Source organism: Heptranchias perlo, chromosome 10, assembly GCF_035084215.1.
Source record: "Heptranchias perlo isolate sHepPer1 chromosome 10, sHepPer1.hap1, whole genome shotgun sequence".
Taxonomy (NCBI): Eukaryota; Metazoa; Chordata; class Chondrichthyes; order Hexanchiformes; family Hexanchidae; genus Heptranchias; species Heptranchias perlo.
Genome location: NC_090334.1, coordinates 78,680,930 through 78,703,059, shown reverse-complemented (window position 1 = coordinate 78,703,059; position 22,130 = coordinate 78,680,930). Strand labels below are relative to the sequence as shown.

Below are 22,130 nucleotides of genomic sequence, written 5' to 3'. Positions count from 1 at the left end.
TTTTATCGAGTCCCTGTCCCCGATTCAATATTAGTTTTCTTGGGATTTCCGGCAAGCTATCCTCTTCTACTGTAAATACTGACGCAAAATAATTGTTCAACATGTCCGCCATTTCCCCATTGTCAATGCCAATATCCCCACTTTCAGTTTTTAAGAGGCCAACACTGCTCCTGACCACCCTCTTTTTCCTAATATAACTATAAAAGTTCTTCGTATTGGTTTTGATATCCCTTGCAAGTTTCTTTTCATACTCTCTTTTTGTAGCTCTTACTATCTGTTTTGTGACCCTTTGTTGATCTTTGTATCTTTCCCATTCGCCAGGATCTTTGCCATTTTTTGCCTTTTTGTATGCCCTTTCCTTATGTCTTATACTGTCCCTTACCTCTTTACTTGCCAAATAAAAAAGTCATCGACAACTAGAGTTCTTGCCCCTTGGGTATAAACTGATTCTGTATCACGTTAAATGTTTCTTTAAACATTTCCCACTGATCATCAGTTGTTTTACCCATTAACAGATTTGCCCAGTTTACTGTGGACAATCTCTGTCTCATCGCATTGAAGTCGGCCGTACCCAAGTCTAGAATCTTAGCAGCTGATTCACTTTTTTCCCTTTCAAACACTACCTTGAACTCGATCATGTTATGATCGTTATTGGATAGATGTTCACGCACAGTTAAGCTGTTAACTAAATCTGGTTCATTACTCAATATGTTCAAAGTCTGCGTATTGCCAGACTTCCTGTATCCATTTCCTATAACTGCCGACCCTATTTCCAAAGCTGACCTCTTCCAAAACTCTGCTGCCCGTATCCTAACTTGAACCAAGTTTTGTTCACCTATCACCATGTGCTCACTGGCTCCTGTCCCCGAACACCTTGACTTTAAAATTCTCATCCTCATGTTCAAATCCCTCCATGGTCTTGCCCCTCACTATCTCGATCCTACAACTCTGGCCTCTTATCCATCCCCCACTTCCTTCACCCCACCATTGACAGCCTTCAGCTGCCTAGGCCCTAAGCTCTGAAATTCCCTCCCCAAACCTCTACATCTCTCCACCTCTCTCTCCTTTATGAAGCTCCTTAAAACCTATCTCTCTGACCAAACTTTTAGTCACCTGTCCTAATATCTCTTTGTGGCTTGGTATCAACTTTTGTCTGATAACACTTCTGTGAAGCAGCTTGGGACGTTTTACTATGTTTAAAGCGCTTTATAAATGGAAGTTGTTGTATGCAGCATATAGTGCCTGTGCCTTGCCTCACTCCCTCCTACTGCCTCTCACCAACCATCCTCGCTGGTACCCTCTTCCCATATGTAGCTAGATGCCGTAACCCCCTTCCCAATTCTCCAATTATCCACGCTCAGTCCAATGTGCCGACACCTCATACTGTCTGTACCTCATGATAGGATTAAAAATAGACAAAGAGGAGATACTTATAAGATTGGCAGCACTCAAAGTAGAAAATTCACCCGGTCCAGATGGATGCATCCTAGGTTACTGAGGGAAGTAAGGGTAGAAATTGTGGAGGTTCTGGCCACAATCTTCCAATCCTCCTTAGATATGGGGATGGTGTCAGAGGACTGGAGGATTGCAAATGTTACACCCCTGTTCAAAAAAGGGGAAAGGGATAAACCCGGCAATTACAGGCCAGTCAGCCTAACGTCAGTAGTGGGGAAACTTTTAGAGACTATAATCAGGGACAAAATTAATTGGCCCTTGGAAAAGTATGGGCTAATAAATGAAAGTCAGCAAGGATTTGTTAAAGGAAAATCGCATTTGACTAATTTGATTGAGTTCTTTGATGAAGTTACGGAGAGGGTTGATAGGGTAGTGCGGTTGATGTATATATGGACTTTCAAAAGGCATTTGATTAAGTACCACATAATAGACTTGTAAGCAAAATTAAAGCCCATGGGATTAAAGTGACAGTGGCAGCATGGATACAAAATTGGCGAAGAGACAGAAAGCAGAGAGTAGTAATGAACGGTTGTTTTTCAGACTGGAGGGTGGTGTTCCCCAGGGGTCGGTATTAGGACCGTTACTCTTTTCGATATATATTAATGACCTGAACTTGGGTATAGAGGGTATAATTTCAAAGTTTGCAGATGACACGAAACTCGGGAATGTAGTAAACAATGTGGAGGATAGTAACAGACTTCAGGAAGACATAAACAGATTGGCGAAATGGGCAGACACATGGCAGATGAAATTTAACGCAGAGAAGTGTGAAGTGATACATTTTGGTAGGAAGAACAAGGAAAGGCAATATAAACTAAATGGTACAATTTTAAAGGAGGTACAGGAACAGAGAGAACTGGGGGTGTATGTACCCAAATCTTTGAAGATAGCAGGACAAGTTGAGAAGGCTGTTAAAAAAGCATATGGGATCCTGGGCTTTATTAATAGAGGCATAAAGTACAAAAGCAAGGAAGCTCTGCTAAACCTTTAAAAAAACACTGGTCATCTGGAGTATTGCATCCTATTCTGGACACCACATTTTAGGAAGAACGTCATGGTCTTAGAAAGGGTGCAGAAGAGATTTACTCGAATGTTACCAGGGATGAGGGACTTCAGTTATGTGGAGAGACTGGAGAAGCTGGGGTTGTTCTCCTTAGAGCAGAGAAGGTTAAATGGAGATTTAATAGAAGTGTTCAAAATCATGAACGGTTTTGATAGAGTAAATAAGGAGAAACTCTTTCCAGTGGCAGGAGGGTTGGTAACCAGAGATCACAGATTGGTAAAAGAACCAGAGGTGACATGAGAAAACATTTTTTTACGAATAGAGTTGTTATGATCTGGAATGTACTGCCTGGAAGGGTGGTGGAAGCAGACTCAATAATAACTTTCAAAAGGGAATTGGATAAATACTTGAAGGGAAAAAATTTAGAGAGTTATGGGGAAAGAGCAGGGGAGTGGGCCTAATTTGATAGCTCTTTCCAAGAGCCGGCATAGGCACAATGGGCCAAATGTCCTCCTTCTGTGCTGTACAATACTATGATACTATGACTCCCAGACCCAGACCCAGACCCCAGACTCCCTAGTACTATCTCTCTAGCACTCCCTCCCATTGCTGCTACACCCTGGCATGCTACTCCCAGACCTCAGAAACCCCTCCTGCTATACTACATCCCACTACTGTTATTGCGTGCTCCCACAACCCCTCTTCCTGCACTAATACACTGACACTTCACCGTACAAGTAACATCTGTCCTCCATAGAACAGGGTACATGGGAACAACAACAACAATACCTTTAACGTAGTAAAATGCCTCAAGACACTTCACAGGGGCGATTATCAAACAAAATTTGACACCAAGCCACATAAGGAGATATTAGGACAGGTGATCAAAAGCTTGGTCAAAGAGGTAGGTTTTAAGAAGCAACATAAAGGAGGAGAGACTGGTGGAGAGGTTTAGGGAGGGAATTCCAGAGCTTAGGGCCTAGGCAACTGAAGGCACGGCCGCCATTGGTGCATCGATTAAATTCAGGAATGCGCAGAGATCTCGGAGGGTTGTAGGGCTGGAGGAGGTTACAGAGGAAGGGTGAGGCCATGGAGGGATTTGAACACAAGGTTGAGAAATTTAAAATTGAGGTGACCAGACCAGAAGCCAATTGTCGATGAACGAGCACAAGGGTGATGGATGCACGGGGCACAGAGGAGATTGATGAGAAATGTACCCTTTTTAACCAAACTTTAGAGATGCTGATCAGAGCAGGCACATGGGAACAACACCACTTGTACATTCCCCTCCAAGTCACACACCATCCCGACTTGGAAATATATCGCCGTTCCTTCATCGTTGCTGGGTCAAAATCCTGGAACTCCCTTCCTAACAGCACTGTGGGAGAACCTTCACCACACGGACTGCAGTGGTTCAAGAAGGCGGCTCACCACCACCTTCTCAAGGGCAATTAGGGATGGGCAATAAATGCTGGCCTCACCAGCGACGCCCACATCCCATGAACGAATAAAAAAAAAGTACATAGCCGTTGTTTTGCAGACAGCAAGTCTCTTTGTGAAGATGGCTGTGAATACATGAAGTTTTTTTGTTTTCAAAACCCTTTGTAAACCAGAGCATTGATCCATGACGTAGCAGGTTGGGCTGCTCAGCATTCTGTGAGTGCCACGTTGTTAGACTGAAGCTCATTAAATTGCAGACAGTGTAGTCACTAGCGTTTCAGTGTGGAGTAGCAGGGCCAAGATCCTTAGAGCATAGGTGGGTACCGGTAGCTGTCAAATCAGTTTTACTAATTAATCTTCATCGCTACCACTAGTTGGTACCGCTGGTGCTCAGAATCAGGCTTACTGCCAGATGGGGGAAATAGTAGAGCCCAAAACAGAACCACAAAGGGAAAAGGAAGATATAAGCCTGTCACAAACCAAATCTGAGGGATACAGCGACAGGCTCAAGGTTTCCTAATTGTTTAATACAAATATGCAGATAAATGCAGTGCCTGTTGTGGAACTGAACCAGGAGGATGCCATGTTTGATCCCCAGTCTGTGCTGAGTTAGCTGATCTTGATCGTAGAACAGTTCCATCGGGTCCGCAGTGTGCAGTGCTTAGTCTCCCTGAATGGGCCATAAATCTCCCTGGCACCACTTCTAACAGCCCAGGAGAACTGCGCCGTTTAAATTTCTTGCCGCAGCAGCCACCCTACCCACCCCCCACTTCCTCCGTGACGTCACCCCCTGCCGGCACCTACTTAGGGGTGACCGAAAATGGGTCCGGCTGGTGGAGGGGTGAAACCTCTGACCCAGAAATTACTATTCATTGCGCCCGTTTTCTGCCCAAAGAACGGGCAAAATGCATTTTAATTTCTGCCCCTGTGTGTCCAAATAACTTCTGCTGAATGTGGCCCAGTGCCAGGATGTCGAAACAGGCCCACCATATTGAGTTTGACACCCCTGATCTAGATGGTGGTTGGGGTACTCGAATCCCTGCAATAGGGAGGGGGAAACCAGCCAGGGTTCCTGCTCCTAATCGTCACCCAATGGCTCCCGAAAGAGAGTGCGTGAATGCTGAGTGTGAACAGGATCAAGTGTGGCAGTAATGCCTCTCCCCCACCCCTCAGACAAATACCTGGCTGACACTATCTAGACTCAAATTGAAGTGATCACCTGGAGCAGGAACTGGAAGCTGGCCAGTGCCTGTGAAATGTACCCCATCTAGAGTCACTGTCTTTTGGAGAGGGGGAGATGGATATTGTTTAAGAAGTGTTCGATTCAAATGTCCTAGAAGGCATGGCTCTGAATGATGGACTGCTGCAGGTCCCTACCGTCCATTTCGAAAGACAGATAAGAGGACAAAGTGAGCCAGAGGCTAACAGTGGAATTAATTATTACTTAATTAGTTGCTCTTCCAACTTGGTGCTGTTGAGGGGGATATACTGGAAAGTGGTTAACGCAATGAAATATTAATGAGTTACTGAGTGAAAACACCTGGACTGATACTGTAATTGGATATACATCCTTTAATTTATGATAATAAATGACTTCTGTCTCATGTGATTTGCAGCAACAAGTTAATTAACACTTAGGATTAAAGAAGCAGCTCAAGTATTTCAAATCATGATTTCAGCCTTTAAAATAGCATGTGAAAGCTGTTTCTCTCTAATTGGTCTCTCTCTCCTTAGCTGGTTGTCAGTTTGCCTCATTTGGTAGCACTCTCGCCTCTGAGTCAGAAGGTCACAAATTCAAGTCCCACTCCAGAACTTGAGCACATAATCCAGCCTGACACTCCAGTGCAGTACTGAAGGGGAGCTGCACTGTTGGAGATGCAGTCCTATCGGATGAAACGTTTGACTCTTCTGAGTGATGTAAAAGATCATGATGCACTATTCAGTGGAGAGCAGGGAGTTCTGTTGATATCGTGGCCAACTTTATTCCCTCAATCAACATCACTTTAAAAAATATAGATTAGCAGGTCATTCACATCATTGCTGTCTGTGGGATCTTGCTGTGTGCACGTTAGCTGACACACTTGCCTTCAGAACAGCAACCACTGCACCTCAAGGAAATTCACTGTATGCAAAACACTTTTTGGGTAATTTGTAGAGACATGATAAAACACCAAACAAATCCTAGTTCTTTCCTCTCATTGTTGTTATGAGTGTGTTAGTATTTGCGGGGGGTCCCTGGAAGTATGTTAGTATTTGCGGGGGGTCCCTGGAAGTATGTTAGTATTTGCAGGGGGTCTCTGGGAGTGTGTTAGTATTTGCAGGGAGTCCCTGGAAGTATGTTACTATTTGCAGGGGGTCTCTGGGAGTGTGTTAGTATTTGCAGGGAGTCCCTGGAAGTATGTTAGTATTTGCAGGGGGTCTCTGGAAGTATGTTAGTACTTGCAGGGAGTCCCTGGAAGTATGTTAGTATTTGCAGGGGGTCTCTGGAAGTGTGTTAGTATTTGCAGGGGGTCTCTGGAAGTGTGTTAGTATTTGCAGGGGGTCCCTGGAAGTATGTTAGTATTTGCAGGGGGTCTCTGGGAGTGTGTTAGTGGATTTATGCTCAGGTTTTAATCAATCTGCCCTTTCCATTAGATGCTGGGTAGATTGGTTCAAAGCATTGCGACTTTTCACATAGCCTTGGGAGCAATTGTTCAACTCCCTCCTCTCTCGCGCTCGCTCTCGCTCTCTCTCTCTCTCTTTCTCTCTCTCTCTCTCTCTCTTACCTTCGGTTATTCCATGGAGCTCATTGACCAAATTGGGATTCAGTGTCATTCCCTCCCTTTTCTTGCTCTCCAGCAAAAGAAGGCAACAGAATGTGAAGAAGAACTAACTTCCATAGAACAAATGGAAAGGTTCTAATGAAGTAGGATTGCTGAGCGGAACTGTGGGTCCTGGAGTTTTATTTCTCTCTTCCAGCCTCCACTTGGCAACTGCCCCCAAGTGGCATGTTTGCAGGGATCATAAATGCAGGCTCCCGGCCTATCACTCCTTGTTGCCGCATTCCTGAGAGTGACCCTCAAGCAACACATTGGTCGGGGTTATTGGTGATGTAAAAGTTAGTGAATAAGAATCAAATAACAATTTCTGATTGTTTCAAAGAATGATGCTGTTTGGGGCGGTGGGGGGGGGTTGCGGGGGCGGGGAGAGTGAGGAACATAACAGACCGTATCTCAGAGCATCTCGTTAATCTGTGGTAGAACTCCAGCCCTGAAATCTAGATGAGGGAAAGAATGAACAACAAAAACTCATGCCTGTAATTAAACAGTCTAAAAATAACCTCAAATGTTTCCCTACGTGACTTTGAACACATCAGGGTGCATTTGAGCTCAGCAGGCTCTGCCTGTGCACTTTCAACTAGCCCACAGTTGAGCAAAACCCTCGACAAAGGGTTTTGTACATTGTTGCCTAAATTTATACCCCAGCAGAATAGATGGCTATAATATTAATAGCACACTGAAGATCTCCTATGTTTAAGGAATCAGTGGGCATCCTGGTATACTACTGTGAAACAAATATGTCAGCTACCAAGGCAGTGAGTATCTGAACTGTACAGACCAGGAAAATCCCTGTGCTTGGAAGAGTTTGCTGACCTCAGCCAGGGCAGCAATAAGGCAGTGAGTTTTATATTTTACTCTCTTGGGGATCACTCCCTGCAAATACTAACACTCTCGGGGACCTACCTGCAAATACTAACACTCTCAGGGACACCTGCAAATAGTAACACTCCCAGGGGCCTTCTTGCAAATACTAACACTCTTAGGGACTCCCTGAAAATACTAACACTCCCAGGTGCCTTCCTGCAAATATTAACACTCTCTTGGGGACCACTCCCTGCAAATACTAACATTCCCAAGGACCTTCCTGCAAATAGTAATGCTCTCAGAGACACCCTGCAAATAGTAACACTCTCAGGGACACCTTGTAAATACTAACACCTCCACGGACTCCCTGCAAATACTAATATTCCCTGGAGACCCCCTGCAAATACTAACACTCCTGGGGACCTTCCTGCAAATACTAACACTCCCGGGGACCTTTCTGCAAATACTAACACTCCCGGGAGCCTTCCTGCAAATACTAACACTCCCGGGAACCTTCCTGCAAATACTAACACTCCCGGGAGCCTTCCTGCAAATACTAACACTCTCGGGGCCCTTTCTGCAAATACTAACACACTCCCAGGGACCCCTTGCAGATGCTAACACTCCAGGGACCCCCTGGAAATACTAGCACACACCCAGGGACCCTGCACATATTTAGTGTGTCAGCCATGGCTCAGTGGTAGCACTATCACTTCTGGGTCAGAAGGTGATGGGATCAAGTCCCACTCCAGAGACTTGGGCCCCGATATTACCAGGGAGGCGGGATGGCAGCGGGGTGGGGGGGGGGGGGGGTGACTGGTCATGTGGGTAATTCGCCCAGTAAAATCCGTCCGTTCCCCACGCGATCACGGGTAAATTGGAAGCCACTTACCTTGGCTTCCGGGTTTCCCGCTGTCAACCTGCGCAGCGGGCGGACTGCGCACCCACATCACAGGCTGTCAGCTAGAGGAGCCCTATTTAAAGAGGCAGTCCTCCAATGCTGCTCCTGCAGCAAAGAACCAAAATTATAGAATGGAGCAGACCAGGGGAAAGGCTGCTCCCAGATTTACCGATGCCTCACTCCAGGTCCTACTGGATGGAGTGAGGAGGAGGAGGGAGATCTTCTACCCAGCGGACGGGAGGAAGTGGCCTACCTCTGCCACCAAGAAGGCCTGGCTCGAGGTGGCAGAGGAGATCATCAGCAGCAGCAACGTCTCCCACACATGGATACAGTGCAGGAAGCACTTCAATGACCTAACCAGGTCAGCCAAAGTGAGTACACTTACGCATTCTCCTACACTCCATCTTCCACATCACCGCCCCTACCCCACAACTCCTTCTGCACTGCCAACACTACTCTATCACATCACTCCTCACACTCACTCAAACCTCATCCTCAACTTACCTGCACTTACTCACCTCCCCAGTACTCATCCCACCACTCATACAATGTCATGGCTCGGCTCATACTCACCCTCTGATGCATCTCTTTTACGATCAGCCTCACCCAAACCAATGCATTCAACGGTTGGCCACGTCACCATCCCTCACTCACGCCTCTCTACTTTCTCCCCTTATAGGAGAAGAGAGCCCAGAATGCACGGGAGAGGGCGAACACCGGAAGGGGGGCCGCAAAATCTGGTTGTCCTCACAGGCGCGGAGCAGGAGGCTCTGGAACTCAGCCGCACCCTCAAGTGCCTGTCCGTCGGGGACGCCGAGACTGGCATCCGACAAACATCTGGTGACAGAACTTTAACATTCAGCACTCACAATAGCAAATGATGTTAACATGCCTTGCCATCTTCAGCACCTCAACATCTGTCATCATGCTTAATATTGCCTTCTATTCTCTTACAGTTGTAAACAATTTTACAACACCAAGTTATAGTCCAGCAATTTTATTTTAAATTCACAAGCTTTCGGAGGCTTCCTCCTTCGTCACCTGACGAAGGAGGAAGCCTCCGAAAGCTTGTGAATTTAAAATAAAATTGCTGGACTATAACTTGGTGTTGTAAAATTGTTTACAATTGTCAACCCCAGTCCATCACCGGCATCTCCACATCATTCTCTTACAGGGCCTTCAGTGACGGTGGAGGGCGATTCCTCAGAGCACCAGCCAGCCTCTGAGGGGGCACCGTCACATCTGAGCGAGCCATCCACCAGCGCAGATGCGCACTCCTCGGTGGGTCCCTATCCTCACTTAGTTGGGATCGCACATGGGTGAGTCACTACACATGTGAGCACGGGCAGACACTGGTGGCAGGGGCAGCTGTGGAGAGTCCACGTCAGTGGGAGCACTCTTCTCCAGGCTCTGCTCAGCTGGACACAGTTGCTGAACCCTGAGGGCCATCCATGAAAAGGAGAATGATCAAGGGGCAGCAGCGCATTTGCAAGGTGCTGGAACAAATACCATGCGCACTCTCCACAATCGCGCAGAGGATGGAGGAGTCCAACTCCTGCATGAGTGGAATGGTGGCACAGGTATAGGAGGGAATCTCTGAGATACTGTCACAGGGACATGAGGGCATCTCTGAGATAGTGTCGTGGGTAAGTGCGGGAATGTCCGCGATGGAGGGAAGGCTAGCCTCCATCGGGCTTCAAGCACGGCTCACCAATGATTCCATTGAGGCCCTGACAACGGCCCTTCAGACTCAGGGTGAACAACTTTCTGCCGCCTTAAACAAGCAGGCAGATATTCTGGCACTGGCCTTACGAGGCTTCACACATGTCCTCTAAACTGTCGTCCAGCAGGGTGGTAGGAGTGATGTGGGCCTGGCCCAGGAGAGGAATGATGGCGAAAGGGGACATGGAAGTGGGGACGCCACTCAAAGCGCCCCCACATCTCACCTATTGCCCCCCTCTCAACCAGTACCCGCAATGCTGCCTCCTCTCCAGGTGGTCGAGTCTGCCCCTGCACAAGTGTAGGTGGAGCAGTCTTTGGAGGGGCCTTCACAGACACCGAAACCCAGAGGGCGTAGGCCCAAAGCGTCTAATCGGTCAGGGCATGAACAAGAGCAACCTGCCACTACCTCTGCTGCAGCCACAGGGGAAGCACCACGTAGGAGTACTCGTAAGCGTACGGCAAATGTTTTGTGAGCACAAAGGGGATGCACAAGGGTGTTTGAAGGTTTGTCATGTTTTTTATTTATATTTGATTTTTGTTAATGGCACATTAAATGTTATTATTGTCACCACTACTGCTATGGCTTGGCCATTCTTGACTGGCTTGTGTAGTAAGTCCGTTTCATGAGGTTCACCATGAACACCCACACTTGATGCCGCCCATTGAGTCACCCTACAGTGGGTGTATGTGTAGTTGCACAACTATTTTGTGCAGGTGCCTGTGGTGCAGCACTGTGTTGTGGAGCTCCACGTGACGGAGGTGGACGGCGTGCCTGGCGAGGCTGGTGATGTTGCTCATCCTCGGATGAAGTGATGATTGCAGCTATGGCACCACCCCCATCCTGACAGTGTGAGTTTGAGGGGGTCCGCAAAGTGGGTAAATATGTTTGCACAGCAGAGTTTAAGGTATAAATTAAGCATTTTGCTTGGAAAGACAAAGGTGTTGCAGTCAAAACTTTGTCTGAAGTGACAGAGTGCCCTGCTCAATACATGAGGTTTTCCCCCCACCTGTCAAATAATCCTTTGCATCTCCCACTGGCTGCTGGCTGAAACACGTCTGCTCCAACAGGGAGTAGTTCCTACAGCATGGAAAACACGCTGAGGATCCTTCAAAATTGCACCCCTGCCAAAATCTCCACTCAATGAGGTCTGTCAAGTACCTCAAGTATCTAACTAACTATCTAAAGCAGCATCCCACCGGCTTTAATTGCCGGTGAGAGTCCCGCATTCAGGAGCTGCACGCGCACCCGAATGCGTCACTGGGGAACCCGGAAGTCATCGGGTTGGCGCCGGGCTCCAAACCCGCTCCGGTATTCCGCCATTTTAGGAGCCACCAACGCATGTGCTCGGCCATCCGAAAATTGGCCCCTTGAGCACACAATGCAATACCTCATTGCTGTTAGTGGAATCTTGCTGCGTTTCCTACATTACAACAGTGGCTACACTTCAAGAGTACTTCATTGGCTATAAAGCGCTTTGGGCCGCCCTGAGGTTATGAAAGGCGCTATATAAATGCAAGTCTTTTTAAAGCACTTTCGGGAATCCCCTGCAAATATTAATACTCTTAGGGACCCGCTGCAAATATTAGTACTCTCAGGCACCCCCTGCAAATATTAATACTCTCGGAGACCCCGCTGCAAATACTAACACACAGCAAGGTCTCACAAACAGCAATGAGATAATGACTAGGCAACCTGTTTTAGTGATGTTGATTGAGGGATAAATATTCCAGGACACCAGAGAGAACTCCCTTGCTCTTCTTCGAAATACTGGCCGTGGAATCTTTTACGTCCACCTGAGGGGGCAGACGGGGCCTCGGTTTAATGCCTCATCCGAAATAAGGGTCCATTAGCCTGTCAGCACTCATCGTCAAGGCTTTTGTGTGAAGAGTGGCCACTTGAACGAGATACCAGAGGTCACCGGGCACCTGATGAACTGTGTCCCAGCAAAGAGTCAAAGCCTTCAGGAGAGACCAGAGAGAAATTGGTGGGAAAATAATACAAGAACACTTTTAAAAGCTGATTGTAGCACATGTTAATGGCCATATGTCAAAATCAGTGAACTGGTTGGTTCTGAGTCTGAAATCCACTTGTCATTGAAGGGTGAGAGAGAAGGAAAAACCATGAACACTGGAAATCTGAATTAACACCTGAGTGCACAGTCGGTATCCGAAAGAGGAAGACGGGTTAACATTTCAGGTCGAGACCTCCCAAAAGGCTAATTCTTGTGCAAGCGTCACACTCAAAACTTTAATCTATCTTTCTCTTTCAGAAGCTGGCCCCATCTGTTTTTTGCTTGCTTGCTGCGTTTCCAACATTTTCTGTTTTTTTGCTTGTTTCACTGCAGGTAGTTGATGGAATGACCCTGTAAGTTTATTATGTTTGAATTTAACCTAATTCGTGGTAAATTCTGGAAATGAGGATTTACAAGCAAGTAAACAATGTTGCCCCTTTTTTTTTATCATCTGCATTTTTCTTCTTTTAACAAAACTAACGTTGATCTCTGTTTTATTTCCATTCTTCAGTTGGGAGAGGGCGAGCAGTTTGCTAAGATGGTGACCGAGATGAATGAGAAAGCAGCTGAGTTTCGAGCTAAAGGCTTCTTAGCTCTCGGCTTGACCTACAGTCTCCAGGCCACAGATGGTAAGGGCACCATAAAACTTGACAACGTGGCCCCATGGCATGTGCAGTGCCACACCCTCCTCCTCCTCCCTGTATTCTCAATGTGTTGAAATTGAGGCTCATCATCGTTTTCTACTCTAACTCATTCTTTCAAAGCGACAGAGCTCCTCACCTCCCACAGTTTTCCCTTCCTCCTAAAACCTACAGACTTTTGACAACCAAGCCTGGTGCCACCTAACCTCTACTGGGTGGTGTCCTGCACTGTGGTCTTGGCCCTTCTCCTTGGTTTCTCAATTTAACAAATAAATCCTAACTCACCACACTGTGTGCCAAACCAGTTTAGGACAAGAAGTTTCATCTTCATAGTTCATGGACCAACAACATTCAGTTTTTAAAATGACCCCTTGGTATGAAACTATTGTCACAAAATGGTTTCACTTATGTGGTGTTTGACCTCAGTTGTGTTTTGTACGGGCTGTAATTGCCTATGGAAGATAAGTTTGTGGGCCTGGCTGCTCCAAACAAAATCATCCTATGCAGGGCATGTGTGTGTTGTGGATATGTGTACATGCTCAAAGAGCAGTACAGTTAATCATGTGATATGTCTAGGATTCACTCAGGCCCATGAGTGCCACCTTCTTTAGAACTGTGCTTCATTACATTAGTGTCTGATTTTGCATCTCACCCAAGTCTTGCAGATACAGATCTTGCCCCTTCTAAATCGTGAAGTCACAAGCCGTGCTAAATCTGGTAGGCATGATCCTGGTCTGCACACATTTTATTAACAACCTGTTGATTTTATTTTTTTAAAAAGCAACATTGAGAGGAATGCAAGAGGATCTCCAGAAAAAAGCACTTCGAGCATTTCAGAGGTGTGTGAGATTTTTTTTATATATATAAACCTCTATCAGAAAAGGTAAGACATCAGAAAGTCACAATCTCTTACTATTACCATGACAACTAAAATGGATGAGAAATTGTCCTTGCGAGCTTTACTCACGCACAGCACTATCTGAGCTCTCCAGTGGAGAGCAAGCACCATTTCCTACTACAAGATAAGTGCTAGCAAATTACCAGCAGTGTGCGTCCTATTTTTAGGATTAATTGGAGCATATTTTTGAGTGGGTGTCTGATAGTCATCGTGTGGGAAAAAAACACGTCACCGAAGCATGGAAGTTAAGAGGAAATGGAGTTCTTTTTTCGAGAGTTTTAGAGCTCACCATGGGAGGGATGTTAGCACTGAGAAAATGGAACAATCTTTTTTCAAGTAGAGCCAGCTGCAGAGTAAAGTTGCTTCTAATCATCCCCCAACTATGTGATCTCAGCCCACTTTCAGAAGGCCACAGTGTACTGCTAATGGCACGCTACTCCACCTTCAGGGCAGTAGTTTGCCACTGTGCAAATATAAGAATTCCACCTCCCGCACCAGCCATTCTTGTAGTCTGTCTGAGCAACATTGCAAATTTTAGTGCCAAAATAAGAGCAGTGTGTACGGTTGGTGTGCACCCATTATGAGTTAATCCAAGTTCATTCCAGATGGAACACTTAACAAGTGCGAGTCAGAGGAGATTTATCCCATCGGTCTCAACTGGAACAATGATCCACAGTGCAATGTCCACTAGATTCCTGTATAGAATCATAGAAAGGTTACAGCATGGAAGGAGGCCATTCGGCCCATTGAGCCCATGCCGGATCTATGCAAGAGCAATCCAGCTAGTCCCACTCCTCCGCCCTGCAAATTTTTTCCTTTCAAGTACTTATAGTGGGAGTTGTGTATAGGACCCTGGCAGCAGCTCTGAAGTGCTAGATTGTATAAATGCAGAAATTAGACAAGCATGTAACAAAGGCATAGTGGTCTTAATGGGGGACTTTAACCTTCACATAGATTGGGAAAAGCAGACTAGCAACTGTAAGAAAGGAAGTGAATTTCTTGAGTGTGTCCGGGATAGTTTTCTACAGCAGTATGTCTTAGAGGCAACAAGGGGGCAAGCTATACTAGATTTAGTAATGAGTAATGAACCAGATTTAGTTAACAGCTTAACTGTGCGTAAACATCTATCCAATAGCGATCATAACATGATCGAGTTCAAGGCAGTGTTTGAAAGGGAGAAAAGTGAATCAGCTGCTAAGATTCTGGACTTGGGTAAGGCCGACTTCAATGGGATGAGACAGAGACTGTCCACAGTAAACTGGGCAAATCTGTTAATGGGTAAAACGACTGATGATCAGTGGGAAATGTTTAAAGAAACATTTAAGGTGATACAGAATCAGTTTATACCCCTGAGGGGCAAGAACTCTACTTGCCATAAAAAACAGCCATGGACAACTAAAGAGGTAAGGGACAGTGTAAGACATAAGGAAAGGGCATACAAAAAGGCAAAAAATGGCAAAGATCCTGGCGAATGGGAAAGATACAAAGATCAACAAAGGGTCACAAAACAGATAAAGCTACAAAAAGAGAGTATGAAAAGAAACTTGCAAGGGATATCAAAACCAATACGAAAAGCTTTTATAGTTATATTAGGAAAAAAAGGGTGGTCAGGAGCAGTGTTGGCCTCTTAAAAACTGAAAGTGGGGATATTGTCATTGACAATGGGGAAATGGCGGACATGTTGAACAATTACTTTGCATCAGTATTTACAGTAGAAAAAGAGGATAGCATGCCGGAAATCCCAAGAAAACTAATATTGAATCGGGGACAGGGACTCGATAAAATTAACATAAGTAAAGCAACAGTAATGAAGAAAATAATAGCACTAAAGAGTGACAAATTCCCAGGACCAGATAGTTTCCATCCCAGGGTTTTAAAGGAAGTAGGTGAGCACATCGCAGATGCCCTAATTATGATCTTTCAAAGTTCTCTAGATTCAGGAACCGTCCCTCTAGATTGGAAAATTGCACATGTCACTCCGCTTTTAATAATGTGGAGATGCCGGTGATGGACTGGGGTTGACAATTGTAAACAATTTTACAACACCAAGTTATAGTCCAGCAATTTTATTTTAAATTCACAAGCTTTCGGAGGCTTCCCCCTTCGTCAGGTGAACGATGTGAAACCTGACGAAGGGGGAAGCCTCCGAAAGCTTGTGAATTTAAAATAAAATTGCTGGACTATAACTTGGTGTTGTAAAATCGCTTTTAATAAAGGAGAGAGAGGGAAACCAGGGAATTATAGACCAGTTAACCTAACATCTGTTGTGGGGAAAATGCTGGAGTCTATAATTAAGGATAGGGTGACTGAACACCTCGAGAATTTTCAGTTAATCAGAGAGAGCCAGCATGGATTTGTGAAAGGTAGGTCGTGCCTGACAAACCTGATTGAATTTTTTGAAGAAGTGACTAAAGTAGTGGACAGGGGAATGTCAGTGGATGTTATTTATATGGACTTCCAGAAGGCATTTGATAAGGTCCCACATAAAAGACTGTTAGCTAAGATAGAAGCCCATGGAATCGAGGGAAAAGTACGGACTTGGTTAGGAAGTTGGCTGAGCGAAAGGCGACAGAGAGTAGGGATAATGGGAAGGTACTCACATTGGCAGGATGTGACTAGTGGAGTCCCGCAGGGATCTGTCTTGGGGCCTCAATTATTCACAATATTTATTAACGACTTAGATGAAGGCATAGAAAGTCTCATTTCTAAGTTTACCGACGACACAAAGATTGGTGGCATTGATACCATCTAATCTGTTTACCCAGTGCACTTTAGCCAATTCCGCCCTCATTCCTTTATAATTGTCCTTATTTAAGTTTAATACATTAGTTTCAGACCCAAGATCTCCTGTATAGCCCAATGCAGTGCCCACTAGATCTCTTGTATAGCCCAGTGCATTGCCCACTAGATCTCCTGTATAGCCCAATGCAATGCTCACTAGATCTCCTGTATAGCCCAATGCAATGCTCACTAGATCTCCTGTATAGCCCAATGCAATGCTCACTAGATCTCCTGTATAGTCCAATACAATGCTCACTAGTTTGTCCATATAGCACAGAACAGTGAAGTTCCCACCAAATTGTCTGTATAGCTCAGTGCAATGCCCACTGGATTGTCCATACATCCCAGTTCAATGTCCACTTGCTTGTCCTTATAGCACAGTGCAGGATCCATTAGCTTGTGCTTGTAGCACAATGCTGTGTAATTTAAACACAAGGATGAACATTTTAAATTTGAGACGTTAGGAGACTGGGAGCTAATGTAGGTCAGCATGGACAGGAGTGATGAGGAGCAGGACTTGGTATAGGCAGCAGAGTTTTGGATGAGCTGTAGTTTCATGGAAGATTAGAGGCCATAAATTGAGCTTTGGAGAAAACCAACAGGGAAAAGGTTCTGACCTCTGCAGAGCACTGCAGCTTTAAATTGTTTTTTCCAGAGAAAACGCAAGCCTCGATACTCACCATTGCTTTTCCTGTCCCTTGCCCACCCCAGAGCTCATGGTTTATCTCCGACCGATCACCTGGCAGCTTTCTACCTGGCTCTTCAGCTCGCCATATCAAGACAGGTCAGTAATGGACACAACACATTGATTTCTTTAACATGTTCAGTGAATTGTGGCTGTTCCTTTGCGGTTTAGAGAACAAGTAATTGGAGGGATATATAGGATAGAGCAGTGTAGTGGTTATGGTATTTTTTTTTTTATTCGTTCACGGGATGTGGGCGTCGCTGGCGAGGCCGGCATTTATTGCCCATCCCTAATTGCCCTCGAGAAGGTGGTGGTGAGCCGCCTTCTTGAACCGCTGCAGTCCGTGTGGTGACGGTTCTCCCACAGTGCTGTTAGGAAGGGAGTTCCAGGATTTTGACCCAGCGACAATGAAGGAACGGCGATATATTTCCAAGTCGGGATGGTGTGTGACTTGGAGGGGAACGTGCAGGTGGTGTTCCCATGTGCCTGCTGCTCTTGTCCTTCTAGGTGGCAGAGGTCGCGGGTTTGGGAGGTGCTGTCGAAGAAGCCTTGGCGAGTTGCTGCAGTGCATCCTGTGGATGGTGCACACTGCAGCCACAGTCCGCCGGTGGTGAAGGGAGTGAATGTTTAGGGTGGTGGATGGGGTGTCAATCAAGCGGGCTGCTTTATCTTGGATGGTGTCGAGCTTCTTGAGTGTTGTTGGAGCTGCACTCATCCAGGCAAGTGGAGAGTATTCCATCACACTCCTGACTTGTGCCTTGTAGATGGTGGAAAGGCTTTGGGGAGTCAGGAGGTAAGTCACTCGCCACAGAATACCCAGCCTCTGACCTGCTCTCGTAGCCACAGTATTTATATGGCTGGTCCAGTTCAGTTTCTGGTCAATGGTGACCCCCAGGATATTGATGGTGGGGGATTCGGCGATGGTAATGCCGTTGAATGTCAAGGGGAGGTAGTTAGACTCTCCCTTGTTGGAGATGGTCATTGCCTGGCACTTATCTGGCGCAAATGTTACTTGCCACTTATGAACCCAAGCCTGGATGTTGTCCAGGTCTTGCTGCATGCGGGCTCGGACTGCTTCATTATCTGAGGGGTTGCGAATGGAACTGAACACTGTGCAGTCATCAGCGAACATCCCCATTTCTGACCTTATGATGGAGGGAAGGTCATTGATGAAGCAGCTGAAGATGGTTGGGCCTAGGACACTGCCCTGAGGAACTCCTGCAGCAATGTCCTGGGGCTGAGATGATTGGCCTCCAACAACCACTACCATCTTCCTTTGTGCTAGGTATGACTCCAGCCACTGGAGAGTTTTCCTCCTGATTCCCATGAACTTCAATTTTACTAGGGCTCCTTGGTGCCACACTCGGTCAAATGCTGCCTTGATGTCAAGGGCAGTCACTCTCACCTCACCTCTGGAATTCAGCTCTTTTGTCCATGTTTGGACCAACGCTGTAATGAGGTCTGGAGCCGAGTGGTCCTGGCGGAACCCAAACTGAGCATCGGTGAGCAGGTTATTGGTGAGTAAGTGCCGCTTGATAGCACTGTCGACGACACCTTCCATCACTTTGCTGATGATTGAGAGTAGACTGATGGGGCGGTAATTGGCCGGATTGGATTTGTCCTGCTTTTTGTGGACAGGACATACCTGGGCAATTTTCCACATTGTCGGGTAGATGCCAGTGTTGTAGCTGTACTGGAACAGCTTGGCTCGAGGCGCAGCTAGTTCTGGAGCACAAGTCTTCAGCACTACAGCTGGGATGTTGTCGGGGCCCATAGCCTTTGCTGTATCCAGTGCACTCAGCCGTTTCTTGATATCACGTGGAGTGAATCGAATTGGCCGAAGACTGGCTTCCGTGATGGTGGGGATATCGGGAGGAGGCTGAGATGGATCATCCACTCGGCACTTCTGGCTGAAGATGGTTGCAAACGCTTCAGCCTTGTCTTTTGCACTCACGTGCTGGACTCCGCCATCATTGAGAATGGGGATGTTTGCAGAGCCTCCTCCCACCGTTAGTTGTTTAATTGTCCACCACCATTCACGACTGGATGTGGCAGGACTGCAGAGCTTTGATCTGATCCGTTGGTTGTGGAATCGCTTAGCTCTGTCTATAGCATGTTGCTTCCGCTGTTTAGCATGCATGTAGTCCTGAGTTGTAGCTTCACCAGGTTGGCACCTCATTTTTAGGTACGCCTGGTGCTGCTCCTGGCATGCTCTTCTACACTCCTCATTGAACCAGGGTTGATCCCCTGGCTTGTTGGTAATGGTAGAGTGAGGAATATGCCGGGCCATGAGGTTACAGATTGTGCTGGAATACAATTCTGCTGCTGCTGATGGCCCACAGCGCCTCATGGATGCCCAGTTTTGAGCTGCTAGATCCATTCTGAATCTATCCCATTTAGCACGGTGGTGGTGCCACACAACACGTTGGATGGTGTCCTCAGTGCGAAGACGGGACTTCATCTCTACGGTATGGTACTAACAGTCCGGAAGTCATGAGTTCAAATCCCATTATAGCAAATTGTGAAATTGAATTTAATAAATCTAGTGATTTGCGACCATAAAAGCTGCCAGATTGTTGCAAAAAGCCAACTGGTTCACTAATGTCCTTCAGGGAAGGGTACCTGCCATCCTTACCCAGTCTGGCCTCCTCATGACTCTAGGTCACCTGACCTGGTTGGCTCTTAATGATCACCACCTTCTTAGGGCAGTTAGGGACAAGACCATGTCTCTTGTTCATGATCTTGCTGCTCGGCTACATTCTTTGATGCCATCAATAGAGGACGTGTCAGAGTGGCTCCAGTGAAGCAAGCGGGGGGTCGTGACTTTGATCAGGAACCAATCGAGAGCCATGTGACTCTGGATAAACATGCTGCCAGCTGGGTATTTATCTACAGAAACATCAAAGATTATCTCTCATTTGTATTTTTTTCATTATAAATTGGGGGAGCGGGGTTCGGACGTGGATAGCTTTGAACTTCCTTCCCCTTCAATTATCATGGGTCCCCTTTTCTAATCTGACTTGTTTCCACAAACTCACGTCAGGTGTTCTTTTTTTTCCTCATTGCTTGTTTGAGCACCAGGAATGGTCAATTCAACATTTGCAAATAATGTGATGAGACTGAAAGCAGCACTAAAATGAGCACGGTGCTTTCGGAGGATTTCATTGCACTCCAGGCTTGTTGCCGTGTTATTGTGTGTGACGCCGATTTGTTACTTGCAGATCCCAGAAGCGCTGGGTTACGTCCGACAAGCTTTGCAGCTGCAGGGAGACGACGTGAACTCTCTGCACCTACTGGCGTTGCTGCTTTCGGCTCAGAAGCACTATCACGATGCTGTAAATATTATCGACATGGCACTGAGCGAATACCCTGAACACTTCATGTGAGTGCCTAACCCTTTCTGTTTCTAAACACTAGCGGGGAATTAATAAGCTTTACTGCAACACTACAGTCACTGCACTGAAGAGCATCCCGTGTTTTAATTCCTGTTTATATTGTGGGATATCGATCCACCTGATTCCCCTAAAGTTGAAGCCTGCCGGCGTCACTGCCACATACCAAATGATGTCTCCACACTTACTGTGAAGTTGCATTTGCAAATTTATCATTCTAAAGAAAGAAAGGACTTGCATTTATATAGCACCTTTCACGACCACAAGACATCCCAAAGCGCTTTACAGCCAGTGGGTTACTTTTGAAGTGTAGTCACTGTTGAAAAGTGACAGCCAATTTGCGCACAGCAAGGTCCCACAAACAGCAATGTGATAACGACCAGATAATCTGTTTTAGTGATGTAGTTAGGGGATAAATATTGGCCAGGACACCGGGGAGAACTCCCCTGCTCTTCTTGAAAATAGTGCCATGGAATCTTTTATGTCCACCTGAAAGGGCAGACGGGACCTCGGTTTAACGTCTCATCTGAAAGACAGCACCTCCGACAGTACAGCACTCCCACAGTACTGCACTGGAGTCTCTGGAGTGGAAATTGAACCCACAACCTTCTGACTTAGAGTCGAGAGTGCTACCACCGAGCCATGGCTGACACCTAATATAAATGAGGTGACATTCATGTTTCTACATTTACCCAGACCCAGCTGCTGAGGTGAATTTCTAAGAGACCAAACACACACGGGGGTGACAGTAGACTCCACATGGTACTATTCTGCTCTGACTGCAGGCAGGCCTGTATGGACCATCCCCTGACTTCGGGGAAAGTGTGCAACCCGAAAGTGAGAAGACACAATCCAATTCCGACACACATTGCAGAGCCACTCCGAAGTGGGGAGTTGCCATTACTTTAGCCAGGATTTTCCATTCGTGCCTTATTTTTAATTTCCATTGCCACTGCCCAGCTTTGCTGTTCATGCAGTTGCCATATGTTAACCATCGTTTGACTAAGATGAGCCAAACTTTGTGATGGAGGATTGTGACAGTATCTCATCATATGAGACCGTTCCCTTTAAATTGCTGAGTGCGAAAAGGGTGGAATTTGAGTCAGCATTTGGGGCAAGAGTGCAGTTGTCCATTGGAAGCTGCAAATCAGCCAGTTTTTGTCCGCTTGGGAGTCGTGTGCACTCATGCTGGTTTTCTCAAGTGGTGTTCAATGTCGAGACTGGTAAAAGGTGGGAAATAGTGTACCACAAGGATCGATGCTGGGACCACTACAGTTCACCATTTACATAAACGATTTTGACTCAGGAATCAGAAGTACAATTTCAAAATTTGCAGTTGTCACCAAATTGGGGGGTATAGTTAATACTGAAGAGGACTGTGACAAAGTACAGGAAGACATTAATAAACTTGCAGAATGGGTGTGTAATTGGCAAATGAATTTCAATATAGATAAGTGTGAGGTATTACATTTTGGTAGGAAGAATAAAGGGGCCACATACTGCTTGGAAAATAAGAAGTCTAAATGGGGCAGAGGGATCTGGGGATACAGATAGACAAATCACTAAAAGTAGCGATG

General features: G+C 46.2%; 1 protein-coding gene across 1 annotated transcript in view; it reads left to right on the top strand.

Moving 5' to 3' along the window:
- ttc7b (tetratricopeptide repeat domain 7B) overlaps positions 1-22,130 on the top strand; it is a 336,403-nt gene that overhangs the window by 160,302 nt on the left and 153,971 nt on the right. The window contains exons 12-15 of the mRNA XM_067992068.1: positions 12,668-12,785; positions 13,579-13,636; positions 17,188-17,260; positions 20,383-20,543. Of these exons, the coding sequence (XP_067848169.1) occupies positions 12,668-12,785; positions 13,579-13,636; positions 17,188-17,260; positions 20,383-20,543 (410 nt within the window). The remainder of the gene's footprint in view (positions 1-12,667; positions 12,786-13,578; positions 13,637-17,187; positions 17,261-20,382; positions 20,544-22,130) is intronic.